Source organism: Pongo pygmaeus, chromosome 10, assembly GCF_028885625.2.
Source record: "Pongo pygmaeus isolate AG05252 chromosome 10, NHGRI_mPonPyg2-v2.0_pri, whole genome shotgun sequence".
In the NCBI taxonomy this organism is placed as follows: Eukaryota; Metazoa; Chordata; class Mammalia; order Primates; family Hominidae; genus Pongo; species Pongo pygmaeus.
Genome location: NC_072383.2, coordinates 121,935,130 through 121,949,914, shown reverse-complemented (window position 1 = coordinate 121,949,914; position 14,785 = coordinate 121,935,130). Strand labels below are relative to the sequence as shown.

The 14,785-nt window shown below is 42.1% G+C and overlaps 1 protein-coding gene across 17 annotated transcripts in view; it reads left to right on the top strand.

Moving 5' to 3' along the window:
* Positions 1 to 14,785, top strand: part of MPHOSPH9 (M-phase phosphoprotein 9) — a 91,485-nt gene that overhangs the window by 48,541 nt on the left and 28,159 nt on the right. For all 17 annotated transcript variants that reach the window (XM_063647171.1, XM_054441916.2, XM_054441919.1 and 14 more), the window contains 2 exons: positions 802 to 1,017; positions 14,308 to 14,355. In XM_063647171.1, the coding sequence (XP_063503241.1) occupies positions 802 to 1,017; positions 14,308 to 14,355 (264 nt within the window). The remainder of the gene's footprint in view (positions 1 to 801; positions 1,018 to 14,307; positions 14,356 to 14,785) is intronic.

Below are 14,785 nucleotides of genomic sequence, written 5' to 3'. Positions count from 1 at the left end.
GTTGGCCAGGCTGCTCTTGAACTCCTGACCTCGTGATTCACCCGCCTCGGCCTCCCAAAGTGCTGGGATTACAGGCGTGAGCTACTGCGCCTGGCCAACTGAATTTCCTGTATTTTCATAGTGAGAGGGGATGAAATGTTTTACTCCTCCCTAAATGTTGATGTTGGGCAACAAAGTCCAGCTATACTTTCAAAATAATTTCCCTAATAGCAGTGGTTATTTTTTCCTTATTAAAGTGAACTGTAGGAGCTATTAGGTGAGTCCTAGAGTCACAGTGCCACAGATGATAGTTTCCTGTATACCTTATGATAATGTCAGGGGCTGGTATTCCAGTAGAACTATTCTTTCTGGACTCTCCATCCCGGAATACAACAAAATAGATTTGTTCATTTCCATTTCTATGTTTTGTTCATTTTTTAACGCCCGCAATTTATTAGCTATTATTAAGGCATCTTTTTTTTCATTTAAAATAAATTTTGGGCTGGGCGTGGTAGCTCATGCCTGTAATCCCAACACTTTGGGAGGCCGAGGCCTGTGGATTACTTGAGGTCAGGAGTTTGAGACCAGCCTGGCCAACATAGTGAAACCCTGTCTCTACTAAAAATACAAAAAATTAGCCAAGGATGGTGGTGGACACCTGTAATCCCAGCTCTCGGGAGGCTGAGGCAGGAGAATTGCTTGAACCTGGGAGGCAGAGGTTGCAGTAGGCCAAGATGGCGCCATTGTACTCCAGCTTGGGCAACAGAGCGAGACTCCATCTCAAAAAAAAAAAAAAAAATTATGTTTGTCTTTGTTTTGTAGAATGATTTGAGAGAACGCTTCAGTGCAGCCAGCAGTGCTTCCAAAATTTTGCAGGAACGAATTGAAGAAATGAGAACAAGCAGTAAAGAAAAAGACAATACCATCATTCGACTAAAATCTAGACTGCAAGATTTAGAAGAAGCATTTGAGAATGCTTACAAACTGTCGGATGATAAAGAAGCTCAACTAAAGCAAGAGAACAAAATGTTTCAAGATGTAAGTAGTGAATAATAGTAACTTAATGACGTGATTGGCTAAAAGTAATTTAGATATTATACTCTTACAAGTGATTATGACTTTCTAGGCTTATTTTATTATTTATTGATTTATTTTGAGACAGATTCTCTCTGACACCCAGGCTGGAGTGCAGTGGCACGAGCTCAACTTACTGCAGCCTCCACCTCCCGGGCTCAAGCGATCTTCTCGCCTTGGCCTGCCAAGTAGCTGGAATTACAGGAGCCCACCCACCACTGCGCCTGGCTAATTTTTGTATTGTTAGTAAAGACAGGGTTTCCCCATGTTGGCCTGGCTGGTCTGGAACTCCTGACCTCAGGTGATCCTCCCGCCTCGGCCTCCCAAAGTCCTGGGATTACAGGCATCAGCCACTGTGTCCGGCCTTTATTTTAGTTTTACATAACTTTGCAGCAACTGTGAATGTGTACCTTCCTGATGGAGTCAATTGGGTCTTGCCTTGCAGCAAGAAGTCAGATACTTAGAACGATGGCATCACTCCCATATCTTTTCTGTTTCTAGCAGGTCAACTTAAAAAAAAAAAAAAAAAAGCCTGTGTCTGCATTAGGTCAACTTTCAAGCTATCTTAACATTTGTGTGTCTGGCAGGATAAAATGCTATGAACAGATTTAGAACAGGTTTGATTAAATTTTTTCACTTTGGTATAATTTCACTTAAAATTTGGATTTGTATAACATTGAAACCAGATTAGGTTTCAGGTTGCTTATTTTTTTCTAAATTTTTCTTTCTTTTTGTTCTTAGAGACAGGGTCTCACCATGTTGCCCAGGCTGGCCTCAAGCTCTTGGGCTCCAGCATTCTTCTCTCAGCCTTCTGAGTAGCTGGGTCTACACGTGTGTGCTACTGCACCTGGCTTCTAAATTTTTCTTAACATTGTTTTTCAGGATATTACGATACATTCTAAATTTTTCTTAACATTGTTTTTCAGGATATTACGATACATAAGTAATCTGAAAGTATTTAGGCTGTTGAAATTTTCTATCTAATTGCTTTAGATTTGTATCTCATGAAAAACAGCAGTGTTCCCTACCTACCTTTTAGTATCCTACCCTAGAGGCTGTTACTTTCAGCTGTTTTAGCTATTTCTTCTAGCATTTTCCTCCATGTTTACAAATAATATTCTTATATTGCACTCTCATTTTTTTCCCATCTATTTCAGACATACTAACTTTTTCCTATGCAGGGTCACAGTGTGGCTTTTTTACACCATTTGCTGCAACGCAGACACTTCGGCTCCTTCCCATGTGGTTCGTGTGCGTGTGTGTGTGTGTGTGTGTATATATATATAAAATATATATATAATATATATATAAAATATATATATAATATATATATAAAATATATATATAATATATATATAAAATATATATATAATATATATATAAAATATATATATAATATATATATAAAATATATATATAATATATATATAATATATATATAAAATATATATATAATATATATATAAAATATATATATTATATATATATAAAATATATATATTATATATATATAATATATATATAATATATATAATATATATATAATATATATATAATATATATAATATATATATAATATATATATAATATATATAATATATATATAATATATATATAATATATATATAATATATATATAAAATATATATATATTATATATATATAAAATATATATATATTATATATATATAAAATATATATATATATATTTTTTTTTTTTGAGAGACAATCCCTCTCTGTCACCCAGGCTGGAGTGCAGTGGCGTGATTTAGGCTCACTGCAACCTCTGCCTCCCAGGTTCAAGCAATTCTCCTGCCTCAGCCTCCTGAGTAGCTGGGACTATAGGTGCGTGCCACCAGCTAATTTTTGTATTTTTAGCAGAGACGTGGTTTCACCATGCTGGCCAGGCTGGTCTTGATTTCTTGACCTCTTGAGCTGCCTGCCTCGGCCTCCCAGAGTGCTGGGATTACAGGCCTGAAGCAGTATTTATTTATTTTAGTAATTTGTAAAATAATGGTGTGATATATAATCAATGGTGTCTTAAAATGGAAATTATATATCATTTATTACATCTGTATAAATACTGTTCACAATTAAGCTATGGTGGTATACTGTAATTACATATTACATTTCCTTTTCTCTCTGTTTTTTATTTTTATTTTTATTTTTTTTTGAGACGGGGTCTCACTCTGTTGCCCAGGCTGGAGTGTAGTGGTGCGATCACAGCTTACTGAAGCCTCAACCTCCCCGGGCTCAGGTGATTCTTCCACCTTGGCTTCCAAAGTTGCTAGGACCACAGGCGCATGCCACTACGCCCGGACAATTATTTAACTTTTTTTTTTTTTTTTTTTTGAGATGGAGTCTTGCTTGGTTGCCCACGCTGGAGTGCAGTGGCATGATCTTGACTCACTGCCACCTCTGCCTCCCGGGTTCAAGTGATGCTCCTGCCTCAGCCTCCTGAGTAGCTGGGATTACAGGTGTACGCCACCACACTTGGCTAATTTTTGTATCATTGGTAGAGACAGTGTTTCGCCATGTTGCCCAGGCTGGTCTCAAACTCCTGGGCTCAAGCGTTCCTCCTGCCTTAGCCTCTCAAAGTGCGGGGATTACAGGGATTACAGGAATGTGCCACTGCACCCAGCCTTTTTCTCATTAAGCTTTTACCTCCTAGTTTTAGCTTCCATTGAGGAGTCTTGCCTGAAAGAAGCACATACTGTGGTGTTTTTCTAATTCTGTATTCCTTCTGCATTTGACTGAAAGGAGCTTCCCTCTTTCCTTGACTTACTTATTATTTGCCTTTAGAGACAGGTCCTTGCTCTGTTGCCCAGCCTGGAGTAAGCAATCCTTCTGCCTTAGCCTCCTGAGTAGCTAGGATACTACTACTAAAGTACATGTCCTTTACTTTGTTATATCAGTAAAGAAGATGGACGGATTCTTATTTTACTCAGTGAATTATAGTTCTTTACCATGATTATTTTGATAACTCATGGTGTCCCAAGTTTGGCCAGTGGGAGACATGTCAGACTGGTCCCGTGTCCTTTTGACATGCTTTTGTCATTCTGTGAGCATGTCCATATTTCCTGGCACAGCACTATGTTCCAGGCTCATCTTGTACTTTTCCAAGTCCCAGTCCTGGAATCAGTCTCATTTTTTCTGTTGAGTTCTGGTTCCTTTTCATGGAAATGGTATTTAGACATTAAGATCTGGTACTAGGCCGAGTGTGATGGCTCATGCTTGTGATCCCAGCACTTTGGGCAGCCGAGGCGGGTGGATAACCTGAGGTCAGGAGTTCAAGACCAGCCTGGCCAACATGGTAAAACCCTCACCTCTACTAAAAATAAAAAACATTAGCTAGATATGGTCATGCACGCCTGTAGTCCCAGCTACTCGGGATGCTGAGGCAGGAGAATCACTTGAACTGGTACTGAGTATGTTCATTGCTACTGGGATGTCATTTTTTTTTTTTTTTTTTGGAGACAAAGTTTCATTCTTGTTGCCCAGGCTGGAGTGCAATGGCGCAATCTCGGCTCACCACAGCCTCCGCCTCTCAGGTTCAAACGATTCTCCTGCCTCAGCCTCTTCAGTAGCTGGGATTTCAGGCATGTGCCACCACGCCCGGCTAATTTTGTATTTTTGGTAGAGATGGCGTTTCTCCATGTTGGTCAGGCTGGTCTCGAACTCCCAACCTCAAGTGATCCACCTGCCTCAGCCTCCCAAAGTGCTGAGATTGCAGGCATGAGCCACCGCACCTGGCCTGGGATGTCATTGTTTCTAATTAGTCACAAACCCACCACAATTATGTTTGAGCAGCAATGAAGCAGCAAAGGAAGGATAGCTAGAATGTGTTGTTTTTAGCTGAAATTGTATTAATGTAGCCAGTGATACACTGACTTTGCATTTATCATGTATAACATTTCGAGCATACAGAAAAGTATAGAGAGTAATATAACGAATACCGTTCTAGCCTTCTCTAGATAGAGTGAAACACTGTCTTCTATTCCTCTCTTCCCCACCCTAGAGGTACCCACTTTGTTAAATGTGCTCTGTTATCCTCATGCAGTTCTTTTTGCTTTTACTACATATGCCCGTGTTTGTAAACAATATTTAGTAATGTTTTATGTGTCCTTAAGCAATGTATGAATTGTATTGCATTGCATATATCCTCCCGCAACCTGGTTTTTCCCTTTCAACATTGTTTCTGAGATTTGCCATGTTGACACATGTAGCTTTTATTGATTCATTTTAATTTAAACATTTGCATTTGAAATATCTTAGGTACATAAAAAGATATAGAGAATAATATAACGTACGTATGAATCCACCACCTATCTTAAGAAATAAAATACTCTGGCCAGGCGTGGTGGCCGGGCGAGGTGGGATTACAAAGTACCTGTAATCCCAGTACTTTGGGAGGCCGAGGCAGGCAGATCACAGAGTCAGGAGATCGAGACCATCCTGGCTAACACGGTGAAACCCCGTCTCTACTAAAAATACAAAAAATTAGTTGGGTGTGGTGGCGGGTGCCTGTAGTCCCAGCTACTCAGGAGGCTGAGGCAGGAGAATGGCATGAACCCAGGAGGCGGAGCTTGCAGTGAGCCGAGATAGCGCCACTGCACTCCAGCCTGGGCAACAGAGTGAGACTCCATCTCAAAATAAATAAATAAATAAATAAATAAAATACTATAAAATGCAGTTGACATCCCCTGTGCACCCTTTTCTGATCACTTCTGTCTTCCTGGGAGTAACTGATCTAAATTGTGTGAATATCATTCCCTTGTCTTTGTAGGGTCACATGTATATGTATGTATCCTTAGTGTTACTTCTTTGGTGTATCTTGAAACTTTTAAAAATACTATCAATACTTATTTTTGTTTTTGTTTTGAGATGGAGTCTCGCTCTGTTGCCCAGGCTGGAGTGCAGTGGCACCATCTCGGCTCACTGCAAGCTCCGCCTCCCGGGTTCGTGCCATTCTCCTGCCTCAGCCTCCCTAGTAGCTGGGACTACAGGTGCCCACCACCACACCCGGCTAATTTTTTTTGCATTTTTAGTAGAGACGGGGTTTCACCGTGTTAGCCAGGATGGTCTCGATCTCCTGACCTCATGATCCGCCCACCTCGGCCTCCCAAAGTGCTGGGATTACAGGGGTGAGCCACCGTGCCCGGCCTTAATACTGTCTTTAATGTTATGCAACTCTTTTCACTTGTGAGATTTACCTAACTGGATACATGTAGTAGTAGCACAACTTCATTTGTGTTCATTCCTGTGTCGTCCATCATGTGGCTCTTCCACAGTATGTTTATCCACTTTCTTTTTGCCAGTTTGTCATTGCTGTTAGGAGCAATGCTACCATGAACATTTCTTCTATGTGGCTCCTTATGCCAATGTGTGCAAGCGCCTCTAGGGTATTGTTCTAGCTGCCATAGCTCCAAAACTCATAACCTCAAATCTTGACATATTCTGCTCATGGACTCTGTTGTTCAGGAGGTTGTACTGGGCCCAACAGGGACAGCCTGTCTGCTCTCCAGTGTCTAGGACCTCAGCTAGAAACTTAAGGACTGGGAGCTGGAATCTTCTGAAGGGCATGTTCCATCATGAATGGTGGCTGTCAGCTAAGGCCACAGTTCCTCTCTATGTGGTTAGGTTGGGTTTCTTTGCAACATGATGGCTTAGTACTAAGGACAAGAGTCCTGAAAGAGCGTCCCAACAGCTACATTGCCTTTTATGACCTTGCCTTGGAAACTGTACAGCATCACTTGTACCACATTCTTTTTTTTGAGACAGGGTCTTGCTCTGTCATTCAAGCTGGAGTGTAGTGGCATGATTGTAGCTTACTGGAGCCTTGAAGTTCTGGGCTCAAGTGATCTTCCTGTCTCAGCCCTCTGAGTAGCTAGGACGATAGGCATACGCCACCACACCTGGCTAATTATTTATTTTTATGTTTACTATTTTTTTTATTTTTTCGAGAAGGAGTTTTGCTTTTGTTGCCCAGGCAGGAGTGCAGTGGCGCTATCTTGGCTCACTGCAACCTCTGCCTCCCAGGTTCAAGCGATTCCCCTGCCTCAGCCTCCCATGTAGCTGGGAGTACAGGTGCGCACCACCATGCCTGGCTAATTTTTTGTATTTTAGTAGAGACGGGTTTTCACAGTTTTGGCCAGGATGATCTTGATCTCCTGACCTCAGGTGATCCACCCACCTCAGCCTGCCAAAGTGCTGGGATTACAGGCGTGAGCCACCGTGCCTGGCCTCTATTCTATTTTTTAAACAATTCCAAAGTCCTGCATGGGTTCAAGGGAAGGGAAAATGGATACCATCTCTTAATGGAACACAGCAAGGTTCTGCAAGAGCTTATGGGACTGGAAATACTGCTGTGGCTGTTACTGGGAAATACAGCCTGTTATAATAGTCTCTTTCTCTGAATGCAGTGGCTGGGACATAGAATATGAGCTTTGTTATCTTTTTTAGATATTGCTAAATTGCTCTCTGAAATGGTTGTACCAGTTTATTTTCCTGCCAGTAGTGTATGATAATTCTTATTTTTCTAGATTATTTCCAGTGCTTGGTATTGTCAAGCCTTTCAGTTTTTCAAGTGTGATTGAGAGGAAATGGTTATACGTATTGCATCCATCTTCTTTTGGTATTTTCATGGGATACAAGTTTTGGGTGTTTTTTGTTTGTTTGTTTGTTTTTGAGATGGAGTCTTGCTCTTGTTGTCCAGGCTAGAGTGCAATGGTGCAATCTTGGTTCACTGCAACCTCTGCCTCCCGGCTTCAAGCAATCTCCTGCCTCAACCTCCTGAATAGCTGGGATTACAGGCACCCACCACCACGCCTCGCTAATTCTTTTTGTATTTTTAGTAGAGACAGAGTTTCACCATGTTGGCCAGGCTGATCTTGAACTCCTGACCTCAGGTGATTCACCCGCCTCAGTCTACCAAAGTGTTGGAATTACAGGTGCGAGCCATGGCGCCCAGCTCAGAATTACCTCTTATATAATATACGGTATGAGTAGGAATTTAACTTGATCCTCCCCGCCCCCAGTGATTAATCAGTTGTCCCAGAATCATTTTTTAATAGATTTTCCTTCCCTTACTGACTTCTGTTGTACATTATATTTCCTTCTCATGTAAATCTGCTTTGAGGCTCTGAGCTATTCCATTGGTCTGTCTCTGAATTGGAACCACATCATGTAAATTATTAGTATTTTATAACAAGTGTTGATTTTTGGTGTCATTTCCTTATCTCGTTTTTTGCTCTTGTAAACGTTATTTTGCGTATTCTTGGCTTTGTTTTGTTTCATACAAATATTACCGTCAGCATGCCACCCTGCTTTTGATTGGAATTGCACTGAATTTACTGATTTATTTGGAGACAGCTGAGACTTGAAATATTCATTCTTCCCATACATGAACATGGTTTAAATCTCAAGTATTTTTCTTTTTTAAAAATTGAGGCCTTTTACATCCTTTGTTCATTTTTTTCTCGAGGTATATCATAGTCTAGTATTTATGTATTTCTAAATAATGTACTGATATTGTTCGTTCTTTCTTTTTTTTTGAGACGGAGTTTTGCTCTTATTGCCCAAGCTGGTGTGCAATGGCGTGATCTCGGCTACTGCAGCCTCTGCCTCCTGGGTTCAAGTGATTCTCCTACCTCAGCCTACCAAGCAGCTGGCATTATAGGCACGCGCCACAATGCCCGGCTAGTTTTTTGTATTTTTGGTAGAAACAGGGTTTCACGATGTTAGCCATGGCTGGTCTCGGACTCCTGACCTCAGGTGATCCGCCCGCCTCAGCCTCCCAAGGTGCTGGGATTATAGGCATAAGCCGTGCCCGGCCTCTTTCTTTCATTTTTGAGATGGAGTCTTGTTCTGTCGCCCAGGCTGGAGTGCAGTGGCATGATCTTGGCTCACTGCAACCTCCACTTCCTGGGTTCAAACAATTCTCTTGCCTCAGCCTCCTGAGTAGCTGGGGTTACAGGCGCGTGCCACCATGCCTAGCTAATTTTTGCATTTTTAGTGGAGATGAGATTTCACCATATTGGCCAGGCTGGCCTCGAAATCCTGACCTCAAGTGATCCACCTGCCTCGGCCTCCCAAAGGGCTGGGATTACAGGAATGAGCCCCTGTGGCTGGCTCGATATTGTTATTTCTTGAATTTTACATATTATCTATAATTGTGGTGGATGAAGACCTAGGTCCTAGCTGAAGATGAAGATCTAGATCCTAATTGTGATTCTGGGTATATGTTTTCTTCAGATTTGAAGGCTTTGTTTTATTGCCTATGACATGATCAGTTCTTTTCCTTTCTGTCCCCTCCCATGGCTTTCAAAGTTTCAAGCCTGCAGAAAAACTGTAAGAACGATACAATGAAAACCCTTGTATATTCTTTACCTAGATTTACCAGTTGTGAGTATCTTACAGCATTGCTTTGTCTTCATAGAGATACAAACTTTTTTCTTTTGCTGAACTATATTTGAGAGTAAATTAGACACTATGATAACTTACCCTTAAATACCTCAATAGATATCTCTGAAGAACAGAGATATTCTCCTGTGTAATCTCAATGTACTTTTCATCCTCAGGAAATTTAACACTGATATAATACTAATATGTAAATACATTCTGTCTATATTCAAATGTTGCCAGTTGTCTAAATAATATCCTTTATAGATGTATTGTTTTTTGCTTTTTAATCCAGAATCCAATCAAGGATCACATATTGCATTTATTGTTATTATTTTTTTGAGACAGGGTCTCACTCTGTCACCCAGGCTGGAGTACAGTAGGCATATATTCATAGCTCACTGCAGCCTCAACCTCCAGGGCTCAAGTGATCCTCTTACCTCAGCCTCTCCGACAGCTGAGACTACAGGCATTACAGGCTATCATGCCTGGCTAATTTTATTTTTTTGTAGAGATGAGATCTCACTATGTTGCCCTTGCTGGTCTCCAACTCCTGAGCTCAAGCAATATTCCCACACTGGCCTCCCAAAGTGCTGGGATTACAGGCATGAGCCAATGTGCCTGGCCCACATTGCATTTAATAATCATGTTTCTCATTCCTTTCTAATGTGGTTCTTTTTTTCTCTTTCTGGAAGTTTTTTAGGATCATCTTTTTATCCTTGGTATGCTGAAATTTTGTAACAATATATATATATTTTTAGTTTCTAACAACTCTTTTTCTGATTGATCATTTTTAATAGCTTTCTATTTCTGTTTTGAATCTACTGTTGTTATTTCTTTGAGAATATTATGGCTTCCATTGGACTGTTTCTGTAGTTTTCATTATTCTGAGTTAACCTTTTGTTTTGATTTGAAGTATCTTTCATATTTAATGTCTTTTTCCAAGTGTTGGTTCTTTTGCAGGCTCACATTTAAGAGGCACTAGGCTGGGTGTGGCAGCTCATGCCTATAATCTCAGTGCTTTGGGAGGCCAAGACGGGTGGATCACTTGAGGCCAGGAATTTGAGACCAGCCTGGCCAACATGGTGAAACCTTGTCTCTACTAAAACTACAAAAATTAGCTGGGCGTGGTGGTGCACATCTATAATCCCAGCTACTCAGGAGGCAGAAGCATGAGAATTGCTTGAACCCAAGAGGTGGAGGTTGCAGTGAGTTGAGATCATACCACTGCACTCCAGCCTGGGTGACAGATTGAGACTCTGTCTCAAAAGATAAAAATTAAATTAAATAGGCCGGGCGCGGTGGCTCATGCCTGTAATCCTGGCACTTTGGGAGGCCAAGGCGGGTGGATCACAAGGTCAGGAGATGGAGACCATCTTGGCTAACACGGTGAAACCCCGTCTCTACTAAAAATACAAAAAAATTAGCCAGGCGTGGTGGCAGATGCCTGTAGTCCCAGCTACTCAGGGGACTGAGGCAGGAGAATGGCATGAACCCGGGAGGCGGAGCTTGCAGTGAGTAGAGATCGTGCCACTGCACTCCAGCCTGGGCGACAGATCAAGACTCCATCTCAAAAAAAAAAAAAAAAATTAAATAAAAGCGAAGCACTATAAAAAGCTATTGAAAGACTCTAAGTGTATGGATGGGACTTAGTTCGTGGTAGCCTTCATTTTCAGGCGATTGTAGAGTCATGTACCAGCCATTTTGTTAGGAGACCTCCAGATGTGAATGTTTAGAAGTTTTTTTTTCTGGGGTTGTTCAGTTTTCGTAAAGACAGGTCTTACAGTCTCTTGCCTGGGACCTATCAGTCAGACTCTGGCAGTGGAGGAGGGGGAGGTCACCTTTTAAAAATAAAAAATATTTATTTAGAGACAGGTCTCACCTTGTCACCGAGACTGGAGTGCAGTGGCGTGATCATAGCTCACTGCATCTTCAAACCCCTGGGCTCGAGGAATCTTCCTGCCTCAGCTTCCCCAGCAGCTGGGACTACAGGCACATGCCACCAGGCCTGGCTAATTTTTAAATTTTTTGTAGAGATGGGGTCTTGCTATATTGCGCAGGCTGGTCTCCAACTCCTGGGCTCAAGTAAACTTCCTCGGCCTCTCAAAGTGCTAGGATTATAGGTGTGACCTGCCCTGGGTGTTTTTGAAGTCTTTTACTTTGTCGTTTTCTCTTTATCCTCTGCCTCTCACTCCACTATTATCCTTGGATTTCCAAAGTTCCATTTTTCTCCCCATTCATTTTCTCCTGCTGTCCTGCCACCTGGCTGAACAGTCTACTGCTGTGTGGGATGTGTCCTGGGCTCTGACTACTTAAGGAATTTCAACCAGTTCTCTGTGGTCAGCCCTGTGCCTCAACCCTGTCCATCTCTAAACCTGGGTTTCAAGGTGGGAACCTCTCACAGTTATGCTGACATCAGCCTACTTTTCATCAGCATTTCCGGATTCAGGCACATGGGGTTGTATCCACCTCCACCCTGCTAAGGCAGTTTTTTTCTTTCTTTTTTTTTTTTTTTTTTGAGACAGAGTCTCGCTCTGTCACCTTGGCTGGGGTGCAGTGGCACCATCTCGGTTCACTGCAACCTCTGCCTCCCAAGTTCAAGCAATTTTCCTGCCTCAGCCTCCCGAGTAGCTGGGACTACAGGCATGTGCCACCACACCCAGCTAATTTTTGTATTTTTAGTAGAGATGGGGTTTTGCTATGTTGGCCAGGCTGGTCTTGAACTCCTGATCTCAGGTGATCCATCTGCCTCGGCCTCCCAGAGTGCTGAGATTACAGGTGTGAGCCACCACGCCTGGCCAGCACTTCGTTTCTTTTCGATTTTCTAAGACTTTATTGAAATCTCTCACCTGTTACTGTCACCTCTTTTGTTTTCTCTTTAATTTCTTCATTGTTAGTTTAGTGGACTCTCAGGGTGAAGAGAAGAAAATTCTATTATTAATTTGTCATCTTTAACCAGAAATCTCACATATGTGTTCTTATATTTATTTATTTTTATTTTTAAAAATATTTTTGGTAGAGATGGAGTTTCACTATATTGGCCAGGCTGGTCTTGAACTCCTGACCTCAAGTGATCCACCTGCCTCGGCCTCCCAAAGTGCTGGGATTACAGGCATCAGCCACCGTGGCCCAGACTCTTATTTATTTATTTTTGAGACAAGGTGTCACTCTGTCACCCAGGCTGGAGAGCAGTGGTGCCCTCTAGGCTCACTACAACCTACGCCTCCTGGGTTCAAGCAATTCTCCAACCTCAGCCACCGAAGTAGGCAGGATTACAGGCACGCGCCACCACACCCAGCTAATTTTTTTGTATTTTTAGTAGAGACAAGGTTTCGCTATGTTGGCCAGGCTGGTCTCGAACTCCTGACCTCAAGTGATCCACCCACCTTGGCCTCCCACAGTGCTGGGATTACAGGCATGAGCCACCATGCCCAGCCTCACATATATATGTATTTTAAATAAAGACTTTGGCATTGTGCTTTTACTGTGTAGAACTAACTTAGCAAAAAGTAATATACAATAGGCCAGGCATGGTGGCTTACGCCTATAATCCCAGCACTTTGGGAGGCCAAGGTATGTGGATCACTTGAGGTCAGGAGTTTGAGACAAGCCTGACCAACATGATGAGACGCCATCTCTACTAAAAATACAAAAATTAGCTGAGCATGGTGGCACACGCCTGTGATCCCAGCTACTCGGGAGACTGAGGCAGGAGAATTGCTTGAACCTGGGAGGCAGAGGTTGCAGTGAGCTGAAAATGTGCCACTGCACTTCAACCTGGGTGATGGAGCAAGACTCCATCAAAAAAAAAAAAAAACCAAAACAAAACACAAAAAAAACACTGGGCATGGTGGCTTATGCTTGTAATCCTAGCACTTTGGGAGGCTGAGGCTGGTGGATCATGAGGTCAAGAGATCGAGACCATCCTGGCCAAGATGGTGAAACCCCGTCTTTACTAAAAATACAAAAATTAGCCGGGCATGGTGGTGTGCCCCTGTAGTCCCAGCTACTCGGGAGGCTGAGGCAGGAGAATTGCTTGCACCCAGGAGGCAGAGGTTGTACTCCAGCCTGGCGACAGAGCAAGACTCCATCTAAAAAAAAAAAGTAGTAGTTCCAAAAAGAGCAATGCAAATTTTAGTCTTTTAAAATACTTACATGGTATTGATATTTTATTTTGAGACAGGGTCTCACTCTGTGGCCCAGGCTAGAGTGCAGTGGTGCAATCTCACTGCAAGCCTCACTACAAGCTCACTGCAGTCTCAACCTCCCAGGCTCAAGTGAGCCTCCTGAGTCTATAAGCATATATCCCCATGTTCAGCTATTTTTTTTTAAGACAGGGGTCTCTCTTTGTCCCGCAGGTTAGAGTGCAGTGGCACGATCATAGCTCACTGTAGCTTTGAACTCTTGAGCTTTCAGGCTCAAGCAGTCCTTCCACCTCAGCCTCCCAAAGTGCTAGGATTACAGGCATGAGCCACCGAGCCCAGCTTTTGTTTTGTTTTTGTTTTTGTTTTTGTTTTTGAAGAGATGAGGTCTCGCTCTGTTCCCTAGGCTGGTCTCCAGCTCCTAGCCTCAAGTGATCCTCTGTCCTCAGCCTCCCAAAGTGTTGGGATTATGGGTGTGAGCCACCGCATCCAGCTTTATTTATTTTGAAATAATATCAAATGCACAGAAACCATTCCAGAAATTGAGAATTGTCCCTTTCCCTTTACACTGAATCACCAGTTCTCTATTGACCTTTCTCTTTCATGACATTGGCATTTTTGAAGGCTATAGGCAGTTAGTTTGTAGACTATACCTCAGTTGATAGAATAACGTTTAATTTTGTGGTGTAATTTTTTTTGTTTTTCCTTGTAGCTTTTAGGAGAGTATGAGTCCCTTGGAAAAGAACACAGGAGAGTAAAGGTAAGGGGTAATGGTTCATGTTCTAGATTTCATGCAGAGGCAGAAACACTGGATTGGGAATCAAGGGATCTGACTCTTCTCCTCCTTGAACCCCTTCCTGAACCTCCGTAGCTGTTGGAACTGGAACCTTGCTTATCCTGTTTCAGTATCCTTATTTTCAAATACCTGCCCCATTTAACTCACAAGTTTGTTAGATTCATTAATCTAACAAATATTTATTGAATGGCTCTTGCATTTGAAATGAAATTGTTCAAAAGAGTATAAGGTACCATACAGATGCAAATTATTATTTAATACTGTTTGTTTGTTTTGTGACACCCAGGTTGGAGTGCAATGGTGCGATCTTGGCTCACCACAACCTCTGCCTCCTGGGTTCAAGAGATTCTTCTGCCTTAGCCTCCTGAGTAGCTGGGATTACAGGTGTGCACCC